This window comes from Misgurnus anguillicaudatus, chromosome 4, assembly GCF_027580225.2.
Source record: "Misgurnus anguillicaudatus chromosome 4, ASM2758022v2, whole genome shotgun sequence".
NCBI classification, from domain to species: Eukaryota; Metazoa; Chordata; class Actinopteri; order Cypriniformes; family Cobitidae; genus Misgurnus; species Misgurnus anguillicaudatus.
The window spans coordinates 23,759,924-23,779,686 of NC_073340.2; the positions used below are offsets into that span (position 1 = coordinate 23,759,924).

The following is a 19,763-nucleotide window of genomic DNA, read 5'->3' on the forward strand; positions in this document are numbered from 1 at the left end:
TGACATTAGCATTGCTTTTTTGCTACGATATCTGTGCAAACTTTTTAGAAATATATGGTTTATTAATAATAAGATTATAAAAAATGGGAGAAAGTAAATGCAGCACGTGGTCGTAACGAGCCAGTTGTTATCGCCATAGAAAGCGGAGGCATGCTGAAACTGCACTCGAGCTTTATCGCTGTAGTGCTCGTGGCCGTTCTCCGAACGACTCGGGTTTTCACAACATATTAATCAGACTTGGGACCCAAAGTAATTAAACTAGGACCAACCCCGACGCGACTGACCATTTAAAATATAAACCCGGAACCGCACGGGTCTTCCGTGAAGACCTCTGATGGTAAAACTTTGCTCAAGTTCAGACACATGGAAGGATACAATGTGACACGGAGCTTGCTTCGCATCGCACAGACCCAATTCATTGAGAAACAGAAAGCATGCGAACGCTCACCGGGAGAGACACTACGTGCTTGCACGCAAAATGAAGCCAACTTAATGTGTTGAAGGCTCAGAGCACGTTATAAAACGTATTCTTAAAATACACATTTCTGTTTTAATACATGCTCATAGTAAATCATAACCTAAAACGTAAGATGGGTACAAAAATAATCAGTGATACATTTGCAGTGATCTATTAAAAATTAGGGTCGCAATGACATTTCAAAAGGTCGCATATGTGACCCTTTTGTTCGCAGTGTAGTTCCCTGGCCGCCTTTTCTAGTTATTAAATTGATGCTAACGATTACTGTTACCACATCCCTCCTTAAGTACTGTTCTTGTCTTTATAGTATAATGAACTAGTGGACAAAGTTACAAGTTCGGAGACTAAAGTGTCTGAGATGGAGACTGCTGTGGAGGACCTGCAGTGGGACATCGAGAAACTTCGTAAGAGAGAGCAGAAGCTGAATAAACATCTAGCAGAAGCTCTGGAGCAGGTCAGCATTTTTCTCTGCTTGGAATAACTCTTATCCTATTTGTCTTCTGTGATGCTGAGCACTTAAATTATAATGGTGAATATTTTCGGGTTTGTTGTATAGTTCTGTGAAATGTCTTTGCAAATCTAGATCCATCTTTGTAGTCAATGTATGATACGCACTTGCTATCAGTACTTCCTTTGAGAAAGGAAGTTATACGAAGATTACAAACTAGTCATTTTGTTCTTGAAGGCTTTTGGTAAAACCAAAATGTTACGGTTTCTAGTGCCAGTTATGTCTTATTTGATATGTTTTTATTCAGCTTAATTCAGGTTATCATGCCACTGGCAGTTCTGGCGGATTACCTGGTGGTCAGATCACACTTACTATACAAAAGGTAAGCATTACATAAATTGTTTGTTTATTGGAATGATGTAGACCCATTTATATAAAAGCTAATCTGTTATTGTCAGGGTGGGTGTAATACATATTTCTTTATTCTCAGTTTGAGTCTCTGAATGCGGAGCTGGAGCAAAATCAGGAGCTGGCCAACAGCCGTATGGCAGAGCTTGAGAAACTACAGCAAGAGCTACAGGAAGCTGTTCGGGAGAGTGAAAAGCTAAAGGTGTGACTGCACACATCAGCCTAGACTGCCATAGTGATTTAAAATCCTATGAAATATTTTTTTTTGTCCTATGAAATTATTTGATGTGTGTGGTTTTCCATGTTGATGTATTTCCTGTTTTGACAGGAAGTTGGGAAGTTAGAATAACTGTAGGTGGTATTAGGAGTTCTCATTATCAGTTCAACTATTTGATTGGACAATAAGTTAAATATATACAGGTGCTGTTCATCTAATTAGAATATCATCAAAAAGTTGATTTGTTTCACTAATTCCATTTAGGAGGTAAGGCGTGTGTGTTGTGTTCGTTCATTGCACACAGACTGATATATTTCATGTGTTTATTTCTTTTAATTTTGATAACTATAACTGATAACTAAGCAAAATTCCAGATTCAGTATCTCAGAAAATTTAAATATTGTGAAAAGGTGCCATTATCTTAATCAGCTAATTAGCTCAAAACCCCTGCAAAGGCCTTTAAATGGTCTCTCAGTCTAGTTCTATAAGCTACACAATCATGGGAAAGACTGCTGACTTGACAGTTGTCCAAAAGACAACCATTGACGCCTTGAACAAGGAGGGCAAGACACAAAAGTTCATTGCAAAAGAGGCTGGCTGTACACAGAGTTCTGTGTTCAAACACAATAATAGAGAGGCGAAGGAAGGAAAAGATGTGGTAGAAAAAAGTGTACAAGCAATAGGGATAACCGCACTCTGGAGAGGATTGTGAAACAAAACCCATTCAAAAATCTGGGGGAGATTTACAAAGAGTGGACTGCATACAGATGTATGCAAGACATGGGTTTCAGCTGTCGCATTCCTTGTCAAGCCACTCTTGAACAACAGACAGCGTCAGAAGTGTCTCGCCTGGGCTAAAGACAAAATGGACTATACCGCTGCTGAGTGGTCCAAAGTTATGTTCTCTGAGTAAAGTTAATTTTGCATTTCCTTTGGAAATCAGCATCCCAGAATCTCGAGGAAGAGAGGAGAGGCACACAATCTACGTTGCTTGAAGTCCAGTGTAAAGTTTCCAAAGTCAGTGATGGTTTGGGGTGCCATGTCATCTGCTGGTCTGGGTCCACTGGGTTTTCTGAGGTCCAAGGTCAATGCAGTCATATACCAGGAAGTTTAGAGCACTTCATGTTTACTACTGCTGACCAACTTTATGGAGATGCAGATTTCCCTTTCCAACAGGACTTGGCACCTGCACACAGTGCCAAAGCTACCAGTACCTGGTTAAAGGGCCATGGTATCCCTTTTCTTAATTGGCCAACAAACTCGCCTGACCTTAATCCCATAGAAAATCTATAGGGTATTGTGAAGAGGAAGGTGTGATATGCCAGACCCAACAATGCAGAGGAGCTGAAGGCCACTATCCGAGCAACCTGGACTCTCATAACACCTGGGGCAGTGCCACAGACTGATCGACTCCATGCCACACCGCATTGCTGCAATAATTCAGGCAAAAGGAGCCCCAACTAAGTATTGAGTGCTGTACATGTTCATACTTTTCATGTTCATACTTTTTAGATTTCTACAAATCCTTTCTTTGTATTGGTCTTAAGTAATTTTCTGATTTTTTGAGATACTGAATTTGGGATTTTCCTTAGTTGTCAAACATTTGAAATATATCAGTCTGTGTGTAGTGAATGAATATAAAATACAAGTTTCACTTTTTGAAAGGAATTAATTAAATAAATCAACTTTTTGATGATATTCTAATTATATGACCAGCAACTGTAAATATCCTTAACTGCAGATTTTATATATATATATTTTTATATAAATTTTTTACCTGAAATAAGACTAAATGTGAAATGCGTAATCCTCCTGAAAGTCACAAAATTAATGGGACCTATTGCTGACCTGTGCATTCACTTCTAGATGGATCTTCGAAACATACCCGAAGAAGTCTTAAAGGAGACACCTGAGTACAAGTGCCTCCAATCACAATTCTCTCTGCTGTACAACGAATCTCTGAGTGTAAAGACCCAGCTGGATGAAGCTAGAGCTCTACTGCTCACTGCCAAAAATGCTCATCTGCGGCAGATAGAGCACATGGAGGTGAATTGAATTATGGGATAGATTTATATTTATATCCTGGCAGTTTAACTGTGTATGTTAGATTTTCTTTTTTGTTACAATCGGATGTCATTCTCTGTGTTTGTAGAGTGATGAGTTGTCTCTTCAGAAAAAGTTACGAACTGAGGTCATTCAGCTAGAAGATACACTGGCGCAGGTCCGAAAGGAATACGAAATGCTTCGGATTGAGTTCGAACAGAACCTCGCAGCCAATGAGCAAGCAGGTAACAATTCCTTTTAATAGCTCTTTTTTTCCCTGGAAACAGATCGACATTCCCAGTGGTGTAGGTCAGATTCCTTAGTTCTGTGTTTCCCAAGGCACGTTTGTTTCACAGTAACCATGGCTGCATTGAGGAAGTCTGTGGGGGTGGTGTATCCTGTCATCACTTCTGTGATTGTTCATGGTTTTGGCTGGGGTTCACTCGTAAACCGAAACGTCTGTCAGTGTTTGAATGCTATCTGCATCACCATCTCTCTCTTTTTTCCTCAATATTTCCTAAGGCCCAATAAACAGAGAGATGAGACACTTAATCAGCAGTCTGCAGAACCACAATCATCAGCTTAAAGGGGATGTGCAGAGATATAAGAGGAAGTTACGTGAGACACAGATGGAAATTAACAAGGTATTTCTTCTGCTCTTATTTGCATAATAAGTGTAGCCTCATTTACATAATAATAAGCGCTTTATTTAGTACAAATTATTTATATGCTGTGGGGGTGGATTCCCAGACAGGGATTAGACTAGTCCTAGACTTAAATAAATGTAAGAGCTGTCCAAACGAAAAACAACTTTCACTGAGATATCTTAAAATACATCAGTTCCCTTTATTTTGCATCAAAATGCACACAGGTAATGTTTTTAGTAAGGCATGTTTGTTAAAACTAGTAATTTTCTAATTAAACTAAGGCGGCCTAGTCCTGTCTTAAGATAATCCCTGTCCGAGAAATCACCCTACACTGCAAAAAATGATTTTCAAGAAAAAATTTCTTAGTGTTTATGTCTTGTTTGCAGTAAAAATATCTGAAAATTCTTAAATTAAGATGCTTTTTCTTCATGAGCAAAATGACCCAAGAAAATAAGTCTAGTTTTTAGACCAAAAATATAAAATTTTCAGTGATTTTGTGCACAAAACAAGCAAAAAAATCTGCCAATGGGGCAAGCAAAAAATCCTGAACATTTTCTCTTACACTAAATTCAAGAAAAATTTGCCTACTGAAAACAAGACAAAAATACGAAGAACTTTTTTCTTGAAAATCATTTTTGCAGTCTATATAGATTTATATGATTTTATTATAGTAATATGCATATCAGTGTGTGTTTATGAAGAGTTTCGTTGCAAAACAAGATAACCACCATTTTTTTAATTGTTCAGAAATCTCGTTTTTTGGTTGTGCATTCCAATTAATTTCAATTCAACTGCAGTTGGTTTGTTTTGATTTAAATCTTCATAACTTAAAAAATACAGCTAAGTAGCACCATAAAACAAAATAATAACATGATAACATAATAATAAACATGTTTTGACAAAAATGTTAAAAAAATTAATTTATCTCGTTTTACAACGAAACTCTTCATATGTGCATGCTTATCTGTTTTAAGATTTTCTTATGATATTATCACTTCAAAGCACGCCTTTTTAAAATGATTACTTTTAACATTTTTCAAGATAATTATGTTGGCTTGAGAAAGCCAACATACTGTTGTTGCACTTAAACTTATTATTATTATGTTGGCTTTGAAAAAGCCAACATACTGTTATTATGTTGGCTTGACAAAGCCAACATACTGATATTGTATTTAAACTTATTATTATTATTCTTCTTCTTCTGAGACTAAAATTTCTGCGCGTAACTCGTCCGACAGCTTTCAAGCTACATCCACGAAATTTTCCACGGACATTCTGACTGGTCTAAAGAAGTGTGCTATATCTTTTTGACGGGATCCGACTTACAGAATTCCTAAAACGGGACATAAAACTTCCGAAAAGTCCCATTTACTTAACATTGCGACAAACTTTGACGGGTCATAGCTGCGAGCGAGAAATTTGTAGAAACTTGTGGGTTACCACATTTGAAGAGGCTGGCAGGCACTGTGAGAACATACCTCACATTGGGGTTTAAGTTCCACCCCTGGGGTGTAAGAGGCCCCCAAAATTCCCCATTGACTTATAACGGGGCAGGAAACCCGCCCATATAAGGGAATAAAAACGTTCCAGATGGAATATCTTCGCTTTACAGTGTCATAGAGACATGGGGGTGGGCTGATTTTACTCAGGCATCCAATCAGTCTCTCTGGATCGTCCCATAGCTATTAAGCCACGCCCCTAGCAACCATTTTTGAGTACCCTAGCAACATCTCCCATAGACTGCCATTATAAAATGCCCAAATGGATATCTTTGGAGCACAGTGTCACAGAGACATGGGGGTGGGCTCATTTTACTCAGGCATCCAATCAGTCTCTATGGATTCTTATTGAGGTATTAAGCCACGCCCCTGGCAACCAAATATGAGCACCCTAGCAACATAATAAACAAAGCCTTATATCTCTGGATCCGAACATCATAGAGACATGGGGGTTGGGTCTTTTGGTCATGTTAGCCTTATGCTAGCTTCATGCTAAGTCTTACTAGCTTCATGCTAGTTTCATGCTAGCTTTATGCTAATTTCATAATAAATCTTGCTAACTTCATGCTTATTTATGTTAGCATCATGCTAGCTTCATGCTAATTCATGTTAGCATCATGCTAGCTTCATGCTAATTCATGTTAGCATCATGCTAGCTTCATGCTAATTCATGTTAGCATCATGCTAGCTTCATGCTAATTCATGTTAGCATCATGCTAGCTTCATGCTAATTAATGTTAGCATCATGCTAGCTTCATGCTAATTCATGTTAACATCATGCTAGCTTCATGCTAATTCATGTTAGCATCATGCTAGCTTCATGCTAATTCATGTTAGCATCATGCTAGCTTCATGCTAATTCATGTTAGCATCATGCTAGCTTCATGCTAATTCATGTTAGCATCATGTTAGCATCATGCTAGCTTCATGCTAATTCATGTTAGCATCATGCTAGCTTCATGCTAATTCATGTTAGCATCATGCTAACTTCATGCTAATCATGCTAACCTGATGCTAGCTTCATGCTAATCATGTTAGCTTCATGCTAATTCATGTTAGCATCATGCTAGCTTCATGCTAATTCATGTTAGCATCATGTTAACTTCATGCTAATTCATGTTAGCATCATGCTAGCTTTATGCTAATTCATGTTAACATCATGCTAGCTTCATGCTAATTCATGTTAGCATCATGCTAACTTCATGCTAATTCATGTTAGCATCATGCTAGCTTCATGCTAATTCATGTTAGCATCATGCTAGCTTCATGCTAATCATGCTAACTTGATGCTAGCTTCATGTTAATCATGTTAGCTTCATGCTAGCTTCAGGCTAATCGTGCTAGCTTCATGCTAAATCAGGCTAGCTTCATACTTAAACATACTAACAGCCAGATAGCCTACTAAACTAAACATCTGTCAAACCGTTTTAAACGTACAGGCTACGCTTTGTCAAGCCAACATAAAGTTTGTCAACAAACTTTTCTATCTAGTTGCATTTAAACTTATTATTATTATGTTGGCTTGACAAAGCCAACATACTGATATTGTATTTAAACTTATTATTAGTGGTGCTTGCATTTATGCAAGGCATCACTATTACTATTCCTCATACTTATTCTTATTATTCTTATTCTGGACACTTTTTTCGGCGCGTAACTCGTCCCGCACGGTTTGTCATAGACCCATGAAAGATGGCTCAAAATGACCGGTTTATTGAGGAGAGGTGTGCTATGACTTTTATAAGGGATCGGGTGCAGGATTTTCGAAAGGGGGACGAAAAACCACCCGAAAAATCCCATTGACTTAACATTGCGCCCAACTTTGACGGGTCATAGCTCAGCCCGAGGATTTGGTAGAAACTTGTGGGTTACAACATTTGAAGAGGGTGGTAGACTCTGTAAGAACATACATCACAATGGGGTGAAAGTTGTACCCCTGGGGTGTAGGAGGCGCCCAAAAGTGCCCCATTGACTTATAATTGGTCAGGGAACATGCCCATATAAGGGAATAAGAATTTTCCTGATGGGATATCTTCGAATTACAGTGTCGTAGAATCAAGGGGGTGGGCTTATTTTACTCAGGCATCCAATCAGTCTCTCAGGAGAGTCCCAGAGCTATTAAGCCACGCCCCTAGCAACCATTTTGGGCACCCTAGCAACATCTCCCATAGACTGCCATTATAAAATGCCCAGATGGATATCTTTGCAGCACAGTGTCATAGAGACATGGGGGTGGGCTCATTTTACTCAGGCATCCAATCAGTCTCTCGGGATCCTTAAAGACTTACTAAGCCACGCCCCTAGCAACCACTTTTGAGCACCCTAGCAACATAAAATTCAAACAGTTATATCTCGGCATCAGAACATCGTAGAGACACGGGGGTTGGACCGTTTTACTTGTGACTAGGGGTGTCACAATTGGGCACATCATTGGCCACTCCCAAGCCACGCCCCTAGCAACCAAATACAGTACCCTAGCAACAGAGTAAACAAAGCCTTATATCTCCGCATCAGAACATCGTAGAGACACGGGGGTTGGACCGTTTGACTAGTGACTCGGCGTGTAATCATTATGGGATGCCAATTTTTTCCCTAGCAACCAAAAACAGTACCCTAGCAACAGAGTAAACAAAGGCTTATATCTCCGGACCAGAACATCGTAGAGACACGGGGGTTGGACCGTTTGACTCGTGACTCGGCGTGTAATCATTATGGGATGCCAATTTTGTTCCCTAGCAACCAAATACAGTACCCTAGCAACAGACTAAACAAAGCCTTATATCTCCGCATCAGAACATCGTAGAGACACGGGGGTTGGACCGTTTGACTTGTGACTCGGCGTGTAATCGTTATGGGATGCCAATTTTTTCCCTAGCAACCAAATACAGTACCCTAGCAATAGAGTAAACAAAGCCTTATATCTTAGCATCAGAACATCGCAGAGACATGGGGGTTGGACCGTTTGACTCGTGACTCAGAGTGTAATCATTATGGGATGCCAATTTTTTCCCTAGCAACCAAATACAGTACCCTAGCAACAGAGTAAACAAAGCCTTATATCTCGGCATCAGAACATCGAAGGGACACGGGGGTTGGACCGTTTGACTCGTGACTCGGCGTGTAATCACTATGGGATGCCAATTTTTTCCCTAGCAACCAAATACAGTACCCTAGCAACAGAGTAAACAAAGCCTTATATCTCCGCATCAGAACATCGTAGAGACACGGGGGTTGGACCGTTTGACTCGTGACTCAGAGTGTAATTATTATGGGATGCCATTTTTTTCCCTAGCAACCAAATACAGTACCCTAGCAACAGAGTAAACAAAGCCTTATATCTCCGCATCAGAACATCGTAGAGACACGGGGGTTGGACCGTTTGACTCGTGACTCGGAGTGTAATTATTATGGGATGCCAATTTTTTCCCTAGCAACCAAATACAGTACCCTAGCAACAGAGTAAACAAAGCCTTATATCTCCGCATCAGAACATCGTAGAGACACGGGGGTTGGACCGTTTGACTCGTGACTCGGAGTGTAATCATTATGGGATGCCAATTTTTTCCCTAGCAACCAAATACAGTACCCTAGCAACAGAGTAAACAAAGCCTTATATCTCCACATCAGAACATAGTAGAGACACGGGGGTTGGACCGTTTAACTCGTGACTCGGAGTGTAATCACTAGTGGATGCCATTTTTTCCCCTAGCAACCAAATACAGTACCCTAGCAACAGAGTAAACAAAGCCTTATATCTCCGCATCAGAACATCGTAGAGACACGGGAGTTGGATCGTTTTACTTTTGGCTTGGAGTATAATCATATATGGTCCCCAGAATTTTGCCACGGCAAGCACCACTCACATTTTCTTCAGGAAATGTACCTATCTAGTTATTATTCTTCTTCTTCTTCTTCTTCTTCTTCTTCTGAGACTAAAATTTCTGCGGCTAACTCGTCCGACAGCTTTCAAGCTACATCCACGAAATTTTCCACGGACATTCTGACTGGTCTAAAGAAGTGTGCTATATCTTTTTGACGGGATCCGACTTACAGAATTCCTAAAACGGGACATAAAACTTCCGAAAAGTCCCATTTACTTAACATTGCGACAAACTTTGACAGGTCATAGCTCCGAGTGAGAAATTTGTAGAAACTTGTGGCTTACCATATTTAAGGAGGCTGACAGGCACTGTGAGAACATACCTCACATTGGGGTGTAAGTTTCACCCCTGGGGTGTAGGAGGCCCCCAAAATTCCCCATTGACTTATAACGGGGCAGGAAACACGCCCATATAAGGGAATAAAAACGTTCCAGATGGAATATCTTCGCTTTACAGTGTCATAGAGACATGGGGGTGGGCTCATTTTACTCAGGCATCCAATCAGTCTCTCTGGATCATCCCATAGCAATTAAGCCACGCCCCTAGCAACCATTTTTGGGCACCCTAGCAACATCTCCCATAGACTGCCATTATAAAATGCCCAGATGGATATCTTTGCAGCACAGTGTCACAGAGACATGGGGGTGGGCTCATTTTACTCAGGCATCCAATCAGTCTCTAAGGATTCTTATTGAGCTATTAAGCCACGCCCCTAGCAACCAAATATGAGCACCCTAGCAACATAATAAACAAAGCCTTATATCTCTGGATCCGAACATCATAGAGACATGGGGGTTGGGTCTTTTGGTCATGTTAGCTTCATGCTAGCTTCAAGCTAAGTCATACTAGCTTCATGCTAGTTTCATGCTAGCTTTATGCTAATTTCATAATAAATCTTGCTAACTTCATGCTTATTCATGTTAGCATCATGCTAGCTTCATGCTAATTCATGTTAGCATCATGCTAGCTTCATGCTAATTCATGTTAACATCATGCTAGCTTAATGCTAATTCATGTTAGCATCATGCTAGCTTCATGCTAATTCATGTTACCTTAATGCTAGCTTCATGCTAATTCATGTTAGCATCATGCTAGCTTCATGCTAATTCATGTTAGCATCATGCTAGCTTCATGCTAATTCATGTTAGCATCATGCTAGCTTCATGCTAATTCATGTTAGCATCATGCTAGCTTCATGCTAATTCATGTTAGCTTCATGCTAGCTTCATGCTAATTCATGTTAGCATCATGCTAGCTTCATGCTAATTCATGTTAGCATCATGCTAGCTTCATGCTAATTCATGTTAGCATCATGCTAGCTTCATGCTTATTCATGTTAGCATCATGCTAACTTCATGCTAATTCATGTTAGCATCATGCTAGCTTCATGCCAATTCATGTTAGCATCATGCTAGCTTCATGCTAATTCATGTTAGCATCATGCTAGCTTCATGCTCACTTCATGCTAATTCATGTTAGCATCATGCTAGCTTCATGCTAATTCATGTTAGCATCATGCTAGCTTCATGCTAATTCATGTTAGCATCATGCTAGCTTCATGCTAATTCATGTTAGCATCATGCTAACTTCATGTTAATTCATGTTAGCATCATGCTAGCTTCATGCTAATTCATGTTAGCATCATGCTAGCTTCATGTTAATTCATGTTAACATCATGCTAGCTTCATGCTAATTCATGTTAGCATCATGCTAGCTTCATGTTAATTCATGTTAGCATCATGCTAGCTTCATGCTAATTCATGCTAGCATCATGCTAACTTCATGCTAATTCACGTTAGCATCATGCTAGCTTCATGCTAATTCATGTTAGCATCATGCTAGCTTCATGCTAATTCATGTTAGCATCATGCTAGCTTCAGGCTAATCATGCTAGCTTTATGTTAAATCAGGCTAGCTTCATACTTAAACATACTAACAGCCAGATAGCCTACTAAACTAAACTTCTGTCAAACCGTTTTTAACGTTCAGGCCAGGCTTTGTCAAGCCAACATAAAGTTTGTCAACAAACTTTTCTATCTAGTTATTATTATTCTTTTTCTCCCCCCAAAATTTCGGCAACTAACTCGTCCTAGGGCTTTCAAGCTACATGCACCAAATTTTCCACAGACCTTCAGACTGGTCTGACTTAGTGTGCTATATCTTTTCTAACTGATGGGACCTTCCGAATTCCTAAACGGGGGTCTCGAACACCCCAAAATTTCCATTGACTTAACATTGAGACAAACTTTGACGCGTCATAGCTGCGAGTGAGAAACTTGTAGAAACTTGTGGCTTACCACATTTAAGGTGGCTGACAGGCTCTGTAAGAACATACATCACAATGGGGTGTAAGCTGTACCCCTGGGGTGTAAGAGGCCCCCAAAATTTCCCATTGACTTATAATGGGGCAGGAAGCATGCCCATATAAGGGAATAAACGCGTCCCAGATGGAATATCTTTACTTTAGAGTGTCGTAGAGACATGGGGGTGGGCTCATTTTACTCAGTCATCCAATCAGTCTCTTAGGATCGCCCCAAAGCTATTTAGCCACGCCCCTAGCAACAATTTTGGGTACCCTAGCAACATCTCCCATAGACTACCATTATAAAAAGCCCAGATGGATATCTTTACACCAGAGTGTCATAGAGACATAGGGGTGGGCTCATTTTACTCAGGCATCCAATCAGTCTTAATAGGATTCTTATTGAGGCATTAAGCCACGCCCCTAGCAACCAAATTTGAGCACCCTAGCAACATAATAAACAAAGCCTTATATCTCTTGGTCTGAACATCATAGAGACATGGGGGTTGGGTCTTTGGGTCATGCTAGGTTCATGCTAGCTCCATGCTAAGTCATACTAGCTTCATGCTAGTTTCATGCTAGCTTTATGCTAATTTCATAATAAATCTTGCTAACTTCATGCTAAATCATGCTAACTTCATGTTAAATCTTGTTAGCGGCACGCTAAATAGTGCTAGCGTCATGCTAATCATGTTAGCATCATGCTAATCATGCTAGCTTCACGTTAAATCATGCTAGCTTCATGCTAATCATGCTAACCTCATGCTTACTTCATGCTAATCATGCTAGCCTCATGCTACCTTCATGCTAATCATGCTAACATCATGCTAGCTTCATGCTAATCATGCTAGAATCATGCTAGCTTCATGCTAATCATGCTAGAATCATGCTAGCTTCATGCTAATCATGCTAGAATCATGCTAGTTTCATGTTAACATCATGATAGCTTCATGCTAATCATATTAACATCATGCTAGCTTCATGCTAATCATGCTAGCATCATGCTAATCATGCTAGCATCATGCTAGCTTCATGCTAATCATGCTAGCTTCATGCTAATCATGCTAGCATCATGCTAGCTTCATGCTAATCATGCTAGCATTTTGCTAGCTTCATGCTAATCATGCTAGCATCATGCTAATCATGCTAGCATCATGCTAGCTTCATGCTAATCATGCTAGCATCATGCTAGCTTCATGCTAATCATGCTAGCATCATGCTAGCATCATGCTAGCTTCATGCTAATCATGCTAGCATCATGCTAGCTTTATGCTAATCATGCTAGCATCATGCTAGCTTCATGCTAATCATGCTAGCATCATGCTAATCATGCTAGCATCATGCTAGCCTCATGCTAATCATGCTAGCATCATGTTAGCTTCATGCTAATCATGCTAACATCATGCTAGCTTCATGCTAATCATGCTAGCATCATGCTAGCTTCATGCTAATCATGCCAGCTTCATGCTAATCATGTTAACATCATGCTAGCTTCATGCTAATCATGCTAGCATCATGCTAGCTTCATGCTAATCATGCTAGCATCATGCTAGCTTCATGCTAATCATGCTAGCATCATGCTAGCTTCATGCTAATCATGCTAGCATCATGCTAGCTTCATGCTAATCATGCTAACATCATGTTAGCTTAATGCTAATCATGCTAGCATCATGCTAATCATGCTAGCATCATGCTAGCTTCATGCTAATCATGCTAGCATCATGTTAGCTTCATGCTAATCATGCTAGCATCATGCTAGCTTCATGCTAATCATGCTAACATCATGTTAGCTTAATGCTAATCATGCTAGCATCATGCTAGCTTCATGCTAACATCATGCTAGCTTCATGCTAATCATGCTAGCATCATGCTAGCTTCATGCTAATCATGCTAACATCATGCTAGCTTCATGCTAATCATGCTAGCATCATGCTAGCTTCATGCTAATCATGCTATCATCATGTTAGCTTCATGCTAATCATGCTAACATCAGGCTAACTTCATGCTAATCATGCTACCTTCATACTTAAACATTCTAACAGCCAGATAGCCTACTAAACTAAACTTCTGTCAAACCGTTTTAAACGTTCAAGCTACGCTTTTTCAAGCCAACATAAAGTTTGTCTTCAAACTTTAATATCTAGTTATTATTCTTTTTCTGAGACCAAAATTACGAACAGTAACTCGTCCTAGAGCTTTCAAGCTACATGCACCAAATTTTCCACGGACCTTCAGACTGGTCTGACGGAGTGTGCTATATCTTTTCTAACTGATGGGACCTTCCAAATTCCTAAACGGGGGGCTCGAACACCCCAAAATTTCCATTGACTTAACATTGAGACAAACTTTGACGGGTCCTAGCTGCGAGTGAGAAACTTGTAGAAACTTGTGGCTTACCACATTTAAGGAGGCTGACAGGCTGTGTAAGAACATACCTCACAATGGGGTGTAAGCTATACCCCTGGGGTGTAAGAGGTTCCCAAAATTTCCCATTGACTTATAATGGGGCAGGAAACATGCCCATATAAGGGAATAAAAGCGTCCCAGATGGAATATCTTTACTTTAGAGTGTCGTAGAGACATGGGGGTGGGCTCATTTTACTCAGACATCCAATCAGTCTCTTAGGATCGCCCCAAAGCTAATTTGCCACGCCCCTAGCAACAATTTTGGGTACCCTAGCAACATCTCCCATAGACTACCATTATAAAAAGCCCACATGGATATCTTTGGACCAGAGTGTCATAGAGACATAGGGGTGGGCTCATTTTACTCAGGCATCCAATCAGTCTTAATAGGATTCTTATTGAGGTGTTAAGCCACGCCCCTAGCAACCAAATATGAGCACCCTAGCAACATAATAAACAAAGCCTTATATCTTTGGATCTGAACATCATAGAGACATGGGGGTTGGGTCTTTGGGTCATGTTAGCTTCATGCTAGCTCCATGCTAAGTCATACTAGCTTCATGCTAGTTTCATGCTAGCTTTATGCTAATTTCATAATATAGCTTGCGAACTTCATGCTAAATCATGCTAGCTTCATGTTAAATCTTGTTAGCTTCACGTTAAATTGTGTTAGCTTCATGCTAATCATGCTAGCATCATGCTAATCATGCTAACTTCACGTTAAATCATGTTAGCTTCACGCTAATCATGCTAACCTCATGTTTACTTCATGCTAATCATGCTAGCATCATGCTAGCTTCATGCTAATCATGCTAGCTTCATGCTAATCATGCTAGCTTCATGCTAATCATGCTAGTTTCATGCTAGCTTCATGCTAGCTTCATGCTAATCATGCTACCATCATGGTAGCTTCATGCTAATCATGCTAGCATCATGCTAGCTTCATGCTAATCATGCTAACATCATGCTAATCATGCTAGCATCATGCTAGCTTCATGCTAATCATGCTAGCATCATGCTAGCTTCATGCTAATCATGCTAGCTTCATGCTAATCATGCTAGCATCATGCTAGCTTCATGCTAATCATGCTAACATCATGCTAGCTTCATGCTAATCATGTTAGCATCATGCTAGCTTCATGCTAATCATGCTAGCATCATGCTAGCTTCATGCTAATCATGCTAGCATCGTGCTAGCTTCATGCTAATCATGCTAGCATCGTGCTAGCTTCATGCTAATCATGCTAGCATCGTGCTAGCTTCATGCTAATCATGCTAGCATCGTGCTAGCTTCATGCTAATCATGCTAGCATCGTGCTAGCTTCATGCTAATCATGCTAGCATCGTGCTAGCTTCATGCTAATCATGCTAGCATCGTGCTAGCTTCATGCTAATCATGCTAGCATCGTGCTAGCTTCATGCTAATCATGCTAGCATCGTGCTAGCTTCATGCTAATCATGCTAGCATCATGCTAGCTTCATGCTAATCATGCTAGCATCATGCTAGCTTCATGCTAATCATGCTAGCCTCATGCTAGCTTCATGCTTATCATGTTAACATCATGCTAAATCATGTTACCTTCATACTTAAACATATTAACAGCCAGATAGTCTACTAAACTAAACTTCTGTCAAACCGTTTTAAACGTTCATGCTACGCTTTTTCAAGCCAACATAAAGTTTGTCCTCAAACTTTAATATCTAGTTATTATTATTATTCTTTTTCTTCTGAGACCAAAATTTCTAACTCTAACTCCTCCTAGAGCTTTTAAGCTACAGCCACCAAACTTTGCACAGACCTTCAGTCTGATCTGAGGAGGTGTGCTATATCTTTTCTAAGGGATCGGACTTACGGTTCTCCTAAACCGTCCGATCAAACATCCCAAAAAAGTCCCATAGACTTACATTCATAGAATGTTTAGGCTGAGTGTTTATTTTCAAATTCTAACTGTCAACTCTCACTCATACAAATACATTACATCATCTCTCAACCTCTCTCAGTCTATCTCTGTCTCACAAAACTCACTCAATAGCACAGACAAACAAAACTACACACACACACACACAACCACACAGACACACAATCACACACAACTACACACAGACACACAATTACACACACAAACACAAAATTATATATATAACATACTGTCACAAAAACAGACATGCACACATACATACACACACACACACAATCACACACAGACACACAACCACACACAGACACACAACTACACACAGACACACAATTACACACACAAACACAAAATTATATATAACATACTGTCACAAAAACACAGACATGCACACACACACACACACACACACACAATCACACACAGACACAAAACCACACACAACTACACACAGACACACAATTACACACACAAACACAAAATTATATATAACATACGTCCACAAAAACACAGACATGCACACACACACACACACACACACACACACACACACACACACACACACACACACACACACACACACACACACACACACACAACCACACACAACCACACACACACACAGACACACAACCACAAAATTACACACACAAACACAATATTACACACCCAATCATACTCACACAAACACACACATAAATGTCCCAACTGCCCTAAATGCCCCATCTGCCCCAAATGCCTCAAATAACCTAACCGCCCCATTTTGCCCCATTTGCCCCAACTGGCCAATTCTGCTCCAAATGCCTCATCTGCCCTAAATGCCCCATCTGCCCCAAATGCCCCGTCTGCCCCAACTACCCAATTCTGCCCCAAATGCCCCAACTACCCTAAATGCCCCATCTGCCCCAAACACCCAATTCTGCCCCAACTGCCCTAAATGCCCCATCTGCCCCAAATGCCCCGTCTGCCCCAACTACCCAATTCTGCCCAACTGCCCCATTCTGCCCCAACTGCCCTAAATGCCCCATCTGCCCTAAATGCCCCATCTGCCCCATTCTGCCCTAAATGCCCCAACTGCCCTAAATGCCCCAACTGCCCTAAATGCCCCAACTGCCTCATCTGCCCCATTCTGCCCCAAATGCCCCAACTGCCCTAAATGCCCCAACTGCCCTAAATGCCCCATCTGCCCTAAATGCCCCATCTGCCCTATTCTGCCCAGACTGCCCTAAATGCCTCAAATGCCCCAACTGCCTCATCTGCCCCATTCTGCCATAAATGCCCCATCTGCCCTAAATGCCCCATTCTGCCCAAATTGCCCTAAATGCCTCAAATGCCTCAACTGCCTCATCTGCCCCATTCTGCCCCAACTGCTCTAAATGCCCCAACTGCTCTAAATGCCCCATCTGCCCCAAGTGCCCTGTCTGCCCCAATTATCCAATTCTACCCCAAATGCCCCAACTACCCTAAATCCCCCATCTGCCACAAATGCCCCATTCTGCCCCAACTGCCCAATTCTGCCCCAACTAACCCATCTGCCCTAACTAACTTAACTGCCCCAACTGCAGCTCCAGCTATTACTCTCAGACTAGGCTTTCTCAAGCCAACATAAAGTTTGTTCACAAACTTTAACCTCATCTAGTTTTTCATGGTATTCACACTTTTTCCCTAAAGCATTTTAAATAAATAGTCTTTTGTTGTAATGTACATAACATGTTACTTTCCTCTAAATGATTTCAAACTCCCCAAATCTTTTTCTGTCTAAAATAAACCTCCACTTTTGTTGTATTTCAGTTGAAGTGCCAGAGCGGAGATGCAGGCGCGCTGCTGTTAGACGAAAGCGTGGGTGATGGAGGACTGGAGGTTAAGAAGGAAGAAGATGAAGACCAGGATGAGGAAGAAGAGAGGAGGAGAGAGTTGGAGAGGCAGCGAGCTCGGGAGAGAGAGAGGGAGATTGAGCGAGAGAGGGAGAGAGAAAGAGAGCGCGAGAGACAGCGCACGGAGGAGATGAAAAGGAAAGACTCTGACACGCTGAAGATGCTCAGAGCAGAGCTCAAGTATGTGTCATTTACCAGAAATAATATCAGCTTTGTTTGCTTTGTTAAAAACATGCTAAATATAAATTAAAGAGTCTTACAGTGTCTCTGAAAAATGTTTGGCATGTAGTGCACACAAAAATTAATGGATGTAGTTGCATTAAATCAAAAAAGATTGCAAGTTACAAGCGATATTGACTTAAACATTTCACAAAGCAATAATGATGCAAAATAAATTTAAAATGAAGAGTCGTCGTTGGTGACTCTGGAAACATCATACCTCGACTGAAATTAACTTCAAATCACTTATTTTCAAATGAAAATGTAGCTTAGTGAAAAGTTCCTGCATTGTTTACCTAATCCTCATATTTTGTTACAACCATGTGAGGAGTTCAGATGCAAAGTCCTCTAAGGGGCAGTTTACACTTGGTATTAAGATGTGATTTCATCGATCGGATCGCAAGTGGACGAGAGAGACACGTTTACACCTGGTATTTAAATCTGTCTCTCTTGTCCACTTTCGCCTCGCTTCTGTCCTGAATACTCTGAGGGGGTGGTCTGTCGAGACGTTGGGCGAGTCTCTCCGCTGTCATTTAAAGCAACACCAAAGAGTTTTTTACCTTAAAAAAAGTTTCCAAAAAAGTTTCAGTCGTTCATCCACTCGAAACAGGGTGAATGGCACTTTCACATTCGCTTTGCGGCCCTCTATCGGCCAAAACCGCACTCAGGGGTGTGATTCTTCCGGATAAATCCGGAATTCCGGCTTTTCCAACCTGAAAACGAGGCTTTTGTGAATCATTTGTGTGTGTATGTGGGGGGGGGGGTGGTTGCAAGGCACCGTTATAAATAACCGCATATCACTAGTACGCATTAGTTTATTTATTTGTCACGATGGAACTTCATTCAAAGCAGAGCTCACCAAACAGCCTGCAGTCAGATCTCCGGCGTGTGTTGTTGGCTGCGAATAAAAAAACATGCGTTTGCCAACAAATAGTATGAGAGAAACACTTCTTTCACTCTCAACCAAACTAACAAACTAGCCAATCAGAAGTAGAATGGGGAGGGGTCTTTGAGGTGCGGCTGAGGTCCAGCAGCTACAGATGCCGTGCGGCCGCGGTGAAGTCGTAACAAGTTAACTTTGTCAGCAGGATGAAGAGTAAGTTTATGAAGCCTAGGTAAGACAACCTAATTGATAAAGGACCTAAATCAGTGGCGCTGGGCATGGATAGAAGGAATAGGCAGAGACGAACAGCATTTTAGTAGTAAGAAAATTAAGGGAACCCGCCAGGTGTTTGCTGCTTTGACAAAACTGTCCTTTTCAAATCAGGCTATGCCAGTAACTGTTAATGTAAATATCAGATTTCTCGTCGAGATGAAATGCTGTCTCGCAATATCAATATAAAGTTGCGTTTGTGTCAAAACGTTTGCTTGCATTATTATTCTGTAATCACTTACGTTAACGCACGCATATAAGTTACGAATCAG

At 40.8% G+C, this 19,763-nt stretch overlaps 1 protein-coding gene across 2 annotated transcripts in view; it reads left to right on the forward strand.

Moving 5' to 3' along the window:
• rnf40 (ring finger protein 40) overlaps positions 1 to 19,763 on the forward strand; it is a 30,780-nt gene that overhangs the window by 4,475 nt on the left and 6,542 nt on the right. For both annotated transcript variants that reach the window (XM_055175562.2, XM_055175563.2), the window contains exons 7-13: positions 786 to 932; positions 1,234 to 1,308; positions 1,417 to 1,536; positions 3,418 to 3,597; positions 3,704 to 3,839; positions 4,117 to 4,238; positions 18,037 to 18,299. In XM_055175562.2, coding sequence (XP_055031537.2) covers positions 786 to 932; positions 1,234 to 1,308; positions 1,417 to 1,536; positions 3,418 to 3,597; positions 3,704 to 3,839; positions 4,117 to 4,238; positions 18,037 to 18,299 — 1,043 coding nt within the window. The remainder of the gene's footprint in view (positions 1 to 785; positions 933 to 1,233; positions 1,309 to 1,416; positions 1,537 to 3,417; positions 3,598 to 3,703; positions 3,840 to 4,116; positions 4,239 to 18,036; positions 18,300 to 19,763) is intronic.